Source organism: Camelus ferus, chromosome 18, assembly GCF_009834535.1.
Source record: "Camelus ferus isolate YT-003-E chromosome 18, BCGSAC_Cfer_1.0, whole genome shotgun sequence".
Classification (NCBI taxonomy): domain Eukaryota; kingdom Metazoa; phylum Chordata; class Mammalia; order Artiodactyla; family Camelidae; genus Camelus; species Camelus ferus.
This window is the reverse complement of record NC_045713.1, coordinates 19,240,603-19,252,872: the sequence shown is the minus strand read 5'-3', so window position 1 is coordinate 19,252,872 and position 12,270 is coordinate 19,240,603. Positions and strand designations below refer to the sequence as shown.

Genomic DNA, 12,270 nt, shown 5'->3' with positions numbered 1-12,270 from the left:
CCCCGAGATTTGGAATAAAATTTCTAGAACTGACTAATTAATTGGCTTGTATCACGTTCTTGTACTGAAACACAAAGGCACATGAACCACGAGATTGGAGATGGATAAATGCCCTGACTTACACAAGAATGTTCAAAGTTGAAGCTGCTGGATGGAGTTGGAAAAATTCATTGTGGAAGGGAAGCCAGCCTTAGTCGTCATCTCTACCCTAGCTCTAACTAAATTTACATTGGCTCATAGATGGCCTTTGTTAAGGTCTTCATCACCATCTTTGTCCATCCATCTTCCCAGTTCAGAGGAAGATGTTAATGGAAAAGAGTAGTTGTGTGATCACCTCCCTCCTCCTTGATACCCGTATAAACCCTTTCACTGTAGTTTGCCCATCGTTGTCCAGGAGTGAGACAAGTTGAGGAATACAGAAAGGCAGGGGGCTGGTGATGATGAATTATGCTTGGAAATGTTGTGTCTGAGCTGTCCAGTAAAACTTCTGCAATGACTGAAATGTTTTATATTGCCATTGCCCAGTATGATAGCCACTAGCCACATGTGGCTGTTGAACACTTGAACTGTGGTTAGTGTGATAAGGAACTGAATTTTTCATTTTAATTAATTGAAATTAAAATAGCCACATGTGCCTAATGACTACTATAGTAGTGCTGGAGGTATCTGTGGACAGCTAGGTGGAGCTGTCCAGCAGAGATGGATCTACTGTCTCACCTGCACAAAGCGGTGTGGTTGAGATCAGACATGAATAGTGGTTAAAGCCATGGACATGAATGAGATTGTCCAGGTAACACATGTAGAGAGAAGGCCTAGGCTCTAAATCTGGGGAATGAGCCACTTTTAACAGGCAGGCAAAGAGGAGCAGAAAGTGCTGAGATGATGTCTTGGATCAGAAACCCAGAAGCACACCCTTAGATGAGAATTTGTGTGCAAGTGATTTATTTATTTAAAAAGTGCTACCAGAAGAAACCAGTAAAGGAGTGGGAGAAGCAGGAGAGGAAACCAAACAAACGTGATCTCAGGAAGAGAGTAATTCAGCTTGATTCTTCAGGGGAGCTCCAGGTATAAGTTGTACCTCAGATTTGTCCAGAAACAAGGGAGGTGGGCCTTTCACTTACCAACATCCCTCAGCTGTAGACTAGGGCTGCCCCTAGGAGATGTGAATTCTCAGGCAAAGGCTCCAGTAGCCTGAGGACATTCCTCCAAAAAATTTTTTGAGGGGAAGTTCTAACTGGAAGAAAAACCACACATCAAAGACCAGAGAGTATGTGTGGGTGGGTGGGGAGGGGTGTAGTTTGGGCAAACACTTAACACACAAATGGTAAAAAGGGACCCATGGTACTGAGCACTGCCATTGTCTTCTGTAGAAAACATCTATGACTTAGATTGCTTAGCGACTTTGTTGAGAGTAATTTGAGGGAAGTGATGGAAGCAGAAGCCAATGGTAGCAGACAGAGGAATGAAGGAAGGTGAAGAAGTGGGAGGAGGAATGCAGAGGGCTGTCCTACACAGTTTGGCCAAAAAGGGAAGGAGAGAGATATTGAGGGTTGTAGTTTTAGAGGGTGGAAAGGTTTGCTTGTTTGTTTATATCCTGAGGGAAACCTGATTATGTCTAAAGCCTAAGGGGAAAGGAGCCAGTAGAAAGGATGGAATTGGAGGAGTGAGGCTTGGGGAAAGTAGGAAGGATGAGATCGGGAGCCCAGGTTAAGTCAAAGTATTGCTATGAAAGGAAGAAACATTTCTTCCTCCCCACAAACAAGGGATGTAATACTCTGGATCCTTTCAGTTACAGGTAATCAGCCCACCCCACCCCACTCCATTTACGGTAGATTAAACATGAAAAGAGGGGGAGTTTATGGTTCATTCACAGAATTTAAAAATCAGAGGTAGAGTGACTTTAGGCATAGTTGGAGCCAGAGGCTCAAACAGTGTCCATTTGAACTTGGAGCAAAGCTTACATTCTACCAGCTTCGTAATCCTAGTGGAAAAAAGATCATAGCTTTCCCAATAATTCCAGCAAGTGCAATAGCGGTGCGTCTCATCAGCTCAGCTTGGGTCACGCAAAGCCTATCTGTTGTATAATAAGGAATTTGTCTGGCCTTTATCTTAGGTTCTTGGCATAGCACTTTTAAAATACTTGGCATTTCCCAAGTGACAGAAGTGTCTGTTATTCATGAGCCCCTTAGATCACACCTGAGCTTTTGCTAATGAGGTGAATAATGCAAGCCCCTACGTAGCTTCTGGATGGGGGCTGCTCACCAGAAAGACCAACTTTGTGATTAGAAGGTTGGGATTTTGAGCCAGTTTGATCTCCAGGGAGGGGAAGGGGCTTGGAGATTAAGTTCAGTCACCTGGTGATGATTTAATCAATCATGCCTAAGTCATGAAACCCCAATAAAAACTCTGGACACTGAAGCTCAGTAGGGCTTCCTAGTTGGTGAATACACTGATGTGCCAGGAGGATGATGTATCCTGATTCTATGTGGACCCTCCCAGACCTCACCCTATATATCTCTTAATTTGGCTATTCCTGACTTGTATCTTTTATTAGAAAATATAACCGTACTCATAAGTACAGTGCTTTCATGCATTCTGAGTTGTTTGAGCAAATTATCAAACCTGAGGGAGATCTTGGGAGACTTCCAGATCTGTAGGCAGTTGACCAGAAGGATGGGTGGGGGACTGCACTTGCAGCTGGCATCTGAAGTGGGGGCAGTCTTGTGGAGGAATAAGCCCTTAACTCTGGGCAGTTAGTGCCAGAAGTGAACTTCAGTACACCAGGGGGCGTTGAAAGACTACTAACCCTGAATGGACAGTTGTGACCATGATTGATAGATTATGCTGACTGATAAACATTAGATCCCGGACCCATCATCCGAGATTGTAATGGGCTCAGCTCCAACCAAACTCCGTAGGCTGAGCACTGCAGAGGGTGGCTCTTCAAAGGAAAACCAGAGTCTCTGACTGAAGGGGAAGTGGTTGTTTGTGGGATTCTTCTAGAGGTCATCTTGACCCTCCCCGACCCCAGGAGATTGGAATTTCTCCTATTTTCTGGGATGTCTAATTCAGCCTTGGTGCTTTGGCCAGAACCTCCTGCCCCTCTGGATCATGCTTTGCTCCATCAGAACATTTTGACAGCTGAAATTCTCCACCTTCATTTAGGCTCTGCCTTTAATATGACACACATCATTTCCCCCACTTCTGTCAATCTTCCTTCCTCTGGTTTCAGGCTTCAAAGTGTAGCCTCTTCTAGGAAGCCATGCATGGCCAACCCACCTCAGCTGCCTCTCAAGTGCCTTTTGCTGAGTAGCTTTTGTCTGACATTCACAAAGTATTTTCAAGTGAAATGTCTCCAGCCACATTTGAGTGATGTGAATGTGATCAGAGTTCTGTGTTTGTACGAGCAGCCAGGGCCAGTATGAGTTGGGTGATAGGGGGACTGGACACAGAGAGGAAACTGGTGCAGTAGTCCAGGAGAGGGCTGATGCTGTCCTGGCCAAGGCAGTGCACTAAGGTTAGTACCAAGGAGGATGTCTAGAGAGATTTCTGTGGAAGCATTGCCAGGCTGGCTGGTGGGGAAAAGAGTGAAGGATGCCCTTGAGCTTCAGATAAGTCTCTTGAGTAGCACTGAGGACAGAGCTCCCCAGTTTGCCACTAAGCTGTGGGTCAGCCCAGAATCATTTCAGTTACAGCAGACTCCTCCTTTTAGAAGTTAGAGCTACAAAAAAATCTTAGAGACCATAAAGTTTAACCTCTTCACTCATCCCCATTTTATAGATAATAAAGCAGAGGCCCCAAAAGTTACTCACTTTTATTTTTAAAATGAATGTAAATACAAAATTTGCTTTCCATTGAAAACATCAGTAAATTTAGCCCAACACAATGCTTAACTGAATGCTCAATTGAAATGATTCAACAGATCCTTCCTTCAACAAATACTTCTTCGCCTAAGTGGTAGGTATTGCTCCTAGAGTAAAAAATAAGTGCTTGCTCTTAAGAACTTACTGTCAGACAGAAAAAAATAAAAACCCAACAAACAAGCAAAGTACTAAGATAATTTTGAATATTTAGATGCTATGAAGAAAAGCAAAGAGGACATTAAGAAGAGGGTGACATCTGAGGTGAGACCTCAAAGATGAGAAGCACCAGGCTGTGGGGAAAGCATCAGGGAAGTGTTTCAGGAAGAGGGAAGAAAACTTGCAAGACCCTGAGTCAGAAGCAATCATAGGATATTTATGGATGGCCAGTGTGACTGGGAGAGAGTGAGGAAAATTGTACTAGATAGGGGTCAAGGAGGTGGGCAGGAGCCAGATCATGCACCTTGTGGGCCACAGGGAGGAATTTGGATTCTTTTTTAAATAATAGGTGTATTGAGATGTAATTCACCTGCCATTTGATTCACCCTCTTACCAGTTATTAGCTCCAAGAAATCACACACTTAACTCTAAACAAATCCCCTGGCAAGGAGAGTAGGACCACGAGAAGTGGACAAGTCCTGTTAGGATTTATTCCCAGGGCTGGGGAAAGGACCACCTGAACAAAATCAGACCCCTGACTACAGGAAGATGGAAAAATGGTTGTTAAGCAGGAGCTCAAAGTGTCTATCCTACAGCAGAGTGAACAGACTGCTGGGGAGACCCAAAAGGTCATTTGATTTCAAGAGTATCTTTTTTAAAGAGTTCAAGATTCTGCACAAAGAACTTTTCTTTCTTTAACTATAATCACATAAAAGAAATGCTTGAGAGAAAAATCTCTCCTTCTCCAAGCAAATTACGGCCTCCTAAAGTCACATTTGTTTTTGGCTTTGTGCCCACTCTCCACTCCTCACTCCCAACTTGCAAATTTTTTTTTTTATAGTAGCCAAACTTCCTTCATTTAACACTGCTCACAAGCATTTTCATGGGTGGTTGGCTCTTGTCTCTGCAATCCTGAGCCCACTCCATCCATATTTCAACTAGTGGCTATGCCAAAATTAACACTACCACATCCACATAGTGGACATTTGTCTTCATTCTGCTCTTTCACTGTGATGTTCACAGCCATGGCTGGACATTGGGGGCAATTCTCAATCAGTCTTGCTCTAACATCAAAGTTAGAATACATCCCTCAGCCTCCTCTGATACAAGAACACTGAAAATTGACAGTCTAAGTTTCCACAATCAGACGCATCCATGTTAGGCTTTGAATTTGCCTGGCTTTGGAGGTGCAGGGGAGAGATGGTCACTTTCTTGATGCAAAAGTGTCTTTAGAGCCATGAGCAGTCGCTGTTACAGACAATTCTAAGTCCTGGCATTTAGTGTTTGGTGGCAGTGGCGGTAGTAGCTGTTTTCTTATCAGGTCAGATCAGTTTTCTGGCTTGGGAGCCATTTCTCCATCCTGCCCCACAATTCTATAAGCTGCCTACCACCCATAAACAAACCCCTCTCTGCTCAAATCAGCCAATGTAAATTCTGTTATCTATAAATCAAGACTCCTGACTGTTACAGAGGATGCCACCTACAATCAACAGCGCTACAAAAAAATTCCCTCCCTTTGGACTCTTTTTCCAAGCACCGTGTTTTGCAAATTTCAGTCATTCATGTACAGTTCTCTCAAAATTTGCCATATATTCATACCACTCATGATATTATATACCAAGTATTGTTTTTAAAATTGATTCATTTTTTAAACTATTTACTATGCCAGTCTTTCTTTCAAACAAATACACACTAAAAAATATATAGCACCACTAAAATAGAAAGCATTTGTTCAAGCACCACTCCCCCAAATCTCACATCCTGGTAGTGGCCAATAGTGTCTTAGGATAAATTCCCAGGAGTGGAGTGATGAGCTTAAGGCTAGGGAAAGAACCCTTTTGTACTGTACCATCCCCTCCTAAGCAGAGCTGTTGGGTTTGGAAAGCCAGGACAGAACTCTTAGCATGTTTCTCATTGTAAAATGACAGTTAAACTATAGTACAAGGCATTAGCTAAGTGTACACTTCTTTGGAGTTTGGCTGAGTTGGGTTCCTTAATCACCTTGATGCTCAGTTTTCTCACAGGTAAAATGGGGGAAATAATGTGGCTCTTATCACACAGGGTAACATTGGGAGCACTGAATGTGAACCAATATGAAGCATTTGGACAATGCCTGATCCACAGAAAGCTTTAGTTTTGAGTTTCCCAAACTTCTCTGAGCTTAAGAAGGGTGTATGTGTGTGTTATAAATAAATACAGTTTCCTTGTCTGTGCCCAGGAACTACTGAATCATAATCTCCAAGGGAGGAATAAAGGAATCTATTTGAAACAGACACCGTCAATTGAGTCTAAGGATCTGATGAGTTTCGGAAACATTAATCAAGGTTAAGCAGCTGCTATTATCATCCCAGGGTGATGAGATGATGGATATGAAAGTTAAAGGTCATTTACTATCCCTGCAGTCATTCATTCAGTTGACATTTATTGAGCGCTGAGTGCCCCGCCCTGTGGTAGGTGCCGGGGAAACAGCGGAAGAAGAGAATCAGGCTGCCCTTAAAGGCACCGGAGTCTGGTCCCTCACCTGGGTCACCTGTAAAACTGAGTGGGCGGATCGGACGACGATCAAGGGAATTATGTCCTGGGCTGCTGAGGAGTTACGGGGTGGAAGGCAAAACTTTGTCCTCGCAGGCTGTGAGCCAGTAGGGCGGGTATTTGAGGGTCAAAGACTGTGGGACCTGGAGGCTTCTGTACCCTGTTCCTGTCTCCTGCCCAGCTCATTTCCTCTCAGAGCCAGAAATCAGGATCTCCCTATGAAGCAGATACCACTATTTCCATTTTACAGAGAAGAAAACAAAGGCTCAGCGGAGAGATGGGTCACACTAGAGCCCCACCCCCGAAAGGTTCCCAGGAGTCGTGCTTAGTCTGGCTGCGGGCCTGGTCCTACCTCCAGCTGCGACCAACGGCCGCCAGATCTGTCGCCAGATCCGCGCAGTGGGTCGGACTCCAGGGAGTTCGGGGCTAGAACGCTCCTGAGCGGTCCACGTCGGGGCCGCCGCCACTGCCTCCAGGAGGCTGGTACGGTCCCTCCGGACCGGGCCTCACCCTCTCTAACTCCCAAACTAAGTGCCCACACAGCCTGCTGCCCTGGGAACTACAACGCCCATGAGCCTCCGGGGCGCAAGTGAGCGACAGGACGCTTCACATCGCCCCCCGGCGCCGCCAGAGAGAACTGCGTGGCCCCTCCACCCGCGAGTCCCGAAGGCGTCGTGGAAAACTTCCCACCCTTACCCACCCCCGAGCCATCAGCACTCCCTTGACGTCGTCCGGCCCGCGCCCGGAAGTTGACAGAGAGGGCCGTAGAAACTGGGGGCTAGAGGCGCCCAGACTTGCCCTCTCGACTCTCACTTCCGCCGGAAGTGATATGTAGGAGCAATTGCCCTTTCTTACTGCACGCGTCGGCGCCCGTTCACGGTACCTGCTAGTCCGGGTGCCAGTACGACCACAATGGCGGCCACCACCCTTCTGCGTGCAACGCCCCTCTTCAGCGGTGAGGGGGCGGGGAGGGCGATGGCGGCTGGGGAACACGTAGGGGTCGTCGGGAGCGGCCTAGCTCAGACCCGCGCCCTGACTCCAAGCTTCTGCCCCTTCAGGTCTCGGCGCCGGTCCGACCTCACTGCTGCAGGGTCTGTTGCGGCCGCTGAAAGCGCCGACACTTCCCTCCTTGTGCCGCGGCTTGGCTGTGGAAGCCAAGAAGGCTTATGTGCGCGACAAGCCCCATGTGAACGTTGGTACCATCGGCCATGTGGACCACGGCAAGACCACCCTGACCGCGGCCATCACGAAAAGTAAGCGGGGTTGGGGTAGGTGCATCCAGCAGCACCTGCTCTGCTAGCGGACGTGAAGCCTGGGAGGTGGGGCCGCGGAGTGGCTGCTGGAGGTGTTTAGTGTGTCTGCAGGAGCCAGAACTCGGGAGGGCGGTAGATTGCAAGATGCAGGAGACAGATTTCTCCTGAACGTAAAGAACTTTGTGATGCATCAATCGTGGGATCCTGAATGGCCTCCTTCCAACCCTGAGGAGTGCCTTGTAAGCAGAGGTGTTACCCTAGAGAAGTCACAGGGCTGGCCCTTGAGGCCCTGTAATTTTTCTTTCTAACCTGAAGTTACCTTTGCTGCAGGAGTTGAGGGAGGGGGGGTTTTGGAAGCTTGCTTCTTCCAGATTGTCCTTTTTAGATGGGAGGGGTCTAGGGGTGTGGCCTGAGCCCTGCCTCTGCCTCTGGAACTTTAGCTTAGAGATGTGTTCCCTTCCTTCCGTTAGTTTTAGCAGAGGGAGGTGGGGCCAAGTTTAAGAAGTATGAGGAGATTGACAACGCCCCGGAGGAGCGCGCCCGAGGTATCACGATCAATGCAGCCCACGTAGAGTACAGCACAGCCGCCCGCCACTATGCCCACACAGACTGCCCCGGTCACGCAGATTACGTTAAGGTAAGTGAGCTGCTGGGGACAGGGCCTGGAAGTGCCCGCGTCAGGAAAAATGTTAGGCTTGTGGGGAGAAGGTTAAGATATTTAAGGTGTATGGGTTTGAGATCATGGATTTGTGGCTTGGCCACTCACAGCAGGTGGTAAGGGCGTGGCAGGGAAAGGTGGGACTCAGTTCTTAATGCCTGTGCTTGGCCAGGTGGATGTGGAGCTGAGGAGGTCTGTGAACTACACTGAGTGTTTCCTCTCTTCTCCTTACCCAGAATATGATCACAGGAACCGCCCCCCTTGATGGCTGCATCCTGGTGGTGGCAGCTAACGATGGCCCTATGCCCCAGACCCGAGAACACTTATTACTGGCCAAACAGGTACTCAGAGCCTGGGTACGGGTGGAAAGAGGAGTGGGGAGTTGGGCCATTCTAGGATACTACCTCTCTCTCTTTTCCACCATCTATAGATTGGAGTAGAGCATGTGGTGGTGTACGTGAACAAGGCAGATGCTGTCCAGGACTCTGAGATGGTGGAGCTGGTTGAGCTGGAGATCAGGGAACTGCTCACTGAGTTTGGCTACAAAGGGGAGGAGACTCCGGTCATCATAGGCTCTGCCCTCTGTGCCCTTGAGGTGAAGGCAGGGTCAGGCAGGGGCTCCTGCTGGCCAGGGATGGGGTTGGATGGACATCCAGAGCTCTGCTCTGAGTCTGGGGAGAGGCTTTTGGTAAGAAAGAGGAGCAGAGTGGAAGTTTCAGAGTCCTGTCACCTCCCACCCATAGCAACGTGACCCTGAGCTAGGCCTCAAGTCTGTGCAAAAGCTGCTGGATGCTGTGGACACTTACATCCCAGTGCCCACCCGGGACCTGGAGAAGCCTTTCCTGCTGCCTATAGAATCAGTGTACTCCATCCCTGGTGAGGACCCTGCTCATTTGCACTTGTTGCCCCTAGCAAAACCTCATCCGGGGTCCTGATATCCTGTCCTGTTCCCTTCCAGGCCGGGGCACAGTGGTGACAGGCACGCTGGAGCGTGGCATTTTGAAGAAGGGAGATGAGTGTGAGTTCCTGGGACATAGCAAGAACATTCGCACTGTGGTGACAGGTATAGAAGGAAGCTTTGGGACCCAGGGGCTCCAGCATGACCTCTCCCCTTGCCCGACCCCTTGTGCATTCCCTCTGCCCTACACCCTCCTCCTCAGCTCTCCTCTCTCCTAGGCATTGAGATGTTCCACAAGAGCCTGGAGAGGGCAGAGGCAGGTGACAACCTTGGAGCCCTGGTCCGAGGCTTGAAGCGGGACGACCTGAGGCGTGGCCTGGTCATGGCCAAGCCAGGTTCCATCCAGCCCCACCAGAAGGTGGAGGCACAGGTGAGGGACCTGGGTGATGGTGGGCAGGGCACCGTGGAGAGGCGCAGTGCTTCCAACCAAGCCCAGCTCCACCTTCGTCCTCTCACAGGTTTACATCCTCAGCAAGGAGGAGGGTGGCCGCCACAAGCCCTTTGTATCCCACTTCATGCCTGTCATGTTCTCCCTGACTTGGGACATGGCCTGTCGGATCATCTTGCCTCCAGGGAAGGTATGACGCTTATGATAGTGTGGGTGACTTTCCCCTGGTGAAGAGAGGCTGGCTGATAATGCAGATGAAACTGCTGATGGAAGGGTCTGGATCAGTGCATTTAGGGGGAGTGAGTCCTCATCTAGTATTCCTTAGCTATGCTAGTATTTACCCACAGAAAGATTTCTCAGAAGACTTCTGTTGTTGAGTTTCACTGTATTTCATGTAAGGGCTCAGAGAAGTCCTGTGACCAAGAAACCTGCATATAGACCCAAATTTCCTAAACGTTTTTTCTCAGGAATGTACCTTAGGAACAGTAATCGCCAGTCCTTTTCTGCCTTCACATATACTGTTTACATGTGTTTAACAGCTGGGATGAAGGTATCCCCAGAAAGAAACATCACTCTGCTGCATTTTCCCATAACCTTTAACCTCCTTGATAGCCGGCAAGTAGTTAGGGAATGAAGGCACCCTGAAGAACACGCATGCTCCCTGGCTCTGCCCCTACAGGAGCTTGCCATGCCTGGGGAGGACCTGAAGCTCAGCCTAATCTTGCGGCAGCCGATGATCTTAGAAAAAGGCCAGCGTTTCACCTTGCGAGATGGCAACCGGACCATCGGCACTGGCCTCGTCACCGACACACCGGCCATGACTGAGGAGGACAAGAACATCAAGTGGAGCTGAGTCTGGACTTCTGTTGGGGCTCTCTTGTGTTCAGGGCTGCGCTGGCCAGTGTTCTCTCCTGCTTCTGGTGCCCCCTTCCCAGGGCAGAGCCTGCAGCCCAGCCAAGTTGCAGCTAGACTGACACCCTGGCCAGAGAGCCATGTGGCCGGCCAGGTGAGGTAGGTCAATAAACTGTTCTGTGAATAGGAAGCTAGCCCGTGTCTTGTGTCCTTTGTACATATTGGAGAGGATGGGGAATATAAAAAAAGGGATGAAATTCAGAACAGATGAGCTTGGGAGAGATCCCTGAGTCATTTTAACTGAGTTCACCCCTCCAGCTTCAAGAGTTCATCTCTATGGTATAGGGTGGAAAACAAGTCTTTCTAAAACTGTCAGCATGCTGTGACGACTTGAGAAAGGGAGAGAAGCTAAAGGATTGAAAGTTAGGTCTAGTGAGCTTTGCATGGTTGCCCAGCAGAATGCTACATATGATAGGCTGCATGTTGGATATCTTACTGGGAGATTATTATAGCTTGGGCTCAGCTGAGGTGCCAAACCCACTTCGTTTTCTCTTTGAGTAGTTACTAGGCTGTTAGGTCTAGCTACCCTTGTTTAAGTTCAATGATAGGGACTGTATCTTACCTCTAGACCCAGCACGTAAAAGGTACTTGATAAATATACATCACCTGTGTGCTTGATGGGCTATCACCACTGGATCAGCAATTCTAAACAGAAGTTGAGAAATTGTAGAACGAAGGTTTCATTTTCAACATTTACCGAGATTTAAAATTAAAAGTGTTTATCAAATGTGAAGGGAGTAAAACACTGAGTTTTTTTAAAATTTGAAATGACCAGTCAGGATGCTGATCCCAAACGAAAAAGGTGACATTCAGCAGGGATTAATGGGCACCCGTCCCTGACAAACGAGTTTATTTAGGACAACCTACTCACACAAGCAGTTCAAAGGAGGCTCTTGTGCCCAACCTGAGAGCTGTTTTGGGAAACAGCCTGACCTGTGACTCCAGAACAGAGGCAAACAGAAAGCAGACTTGAGGGGAAGACACAAGAACTTCATGAAAAGTACTGTCCAATGATAGAGCGAGTTTACTTGTTTTACCCTCTTCAGTGTCCAAAGTGAGGCTGAAGGTTTTCACAGGGGGATTCCAGACTGGATGGAGGCTAAGTTCCCTCTCCAACTGTTTTTCTGCTCTTAGGAATAAGTTAAAACCAATCTACAAGCCTCCTATAAACCATCAAAGGGCTTCTCAGTAACATCTGCAATCTCATCTGTTATTGCAGAAACCTGCCTCCATCTGCACCACAAATGTCCTGAGCCCAACTGAAGGCCTTCCTGTTACTGCTGCTTCCATCATCACTGCCTCCCAACCCCAATTGACATCCCCTAAGAGAGCTCTTGTCACTTGGGACCTCAAACCTGCCCATTTTTAACAGCCAATTAGCTGCTACAGATAATCCCTTTTCCACTTACCTCTATACACCTCCCCTGCCTCCCCCAGCCCCATGCTCCCAAATGTCAGGTTTCAGATCCTCATACCCTGGCAATTCTTCCCCAATATCTACTCTCCATTCCTCCTGCCCTGATTGCAAGCCAATTTTCTCTGGCTTTGGT

At 48.1% G+C, this 12,270-nt stretch overlaps 1 protein-coding gene across 1 annotated transcript; it reads left to right on the top strand.

Annotated features, from left to right (window-relative positions):
- Positions 1–7,345: 7,345 nt before the first annotated feature.
- TUFM (Tu translation elongation factor, mitochondrial) lies at positions 7,346–10,854 on the top strand. The gene is made up of 10 exons (XM_032460570.1): positions 7,346–7,506; positions 7,610–7,804; positions 8,275–8,441; positions 8,699–8,803; positions 8,893–9,057; positions 9,206–9,338; positions 9,421–9,525; positions 9,639–9,790; positions 9,879–9,998; positions 10,488–10,854. The coding sequence occupies exons 1-10, from the start codon at positions 7,464–7,466 to the stop codon at positions 10,659–10,661; spliced, it is 1,359 nt and encodes a 452-aa protein (XP_032316461.1). The 5' UTR covers positions 7,346–7,463; the 3' UTR covers positions 10,662–10,854.
- Positions 10,855–12,270: the final 1,416 nt, after the last annotated feature.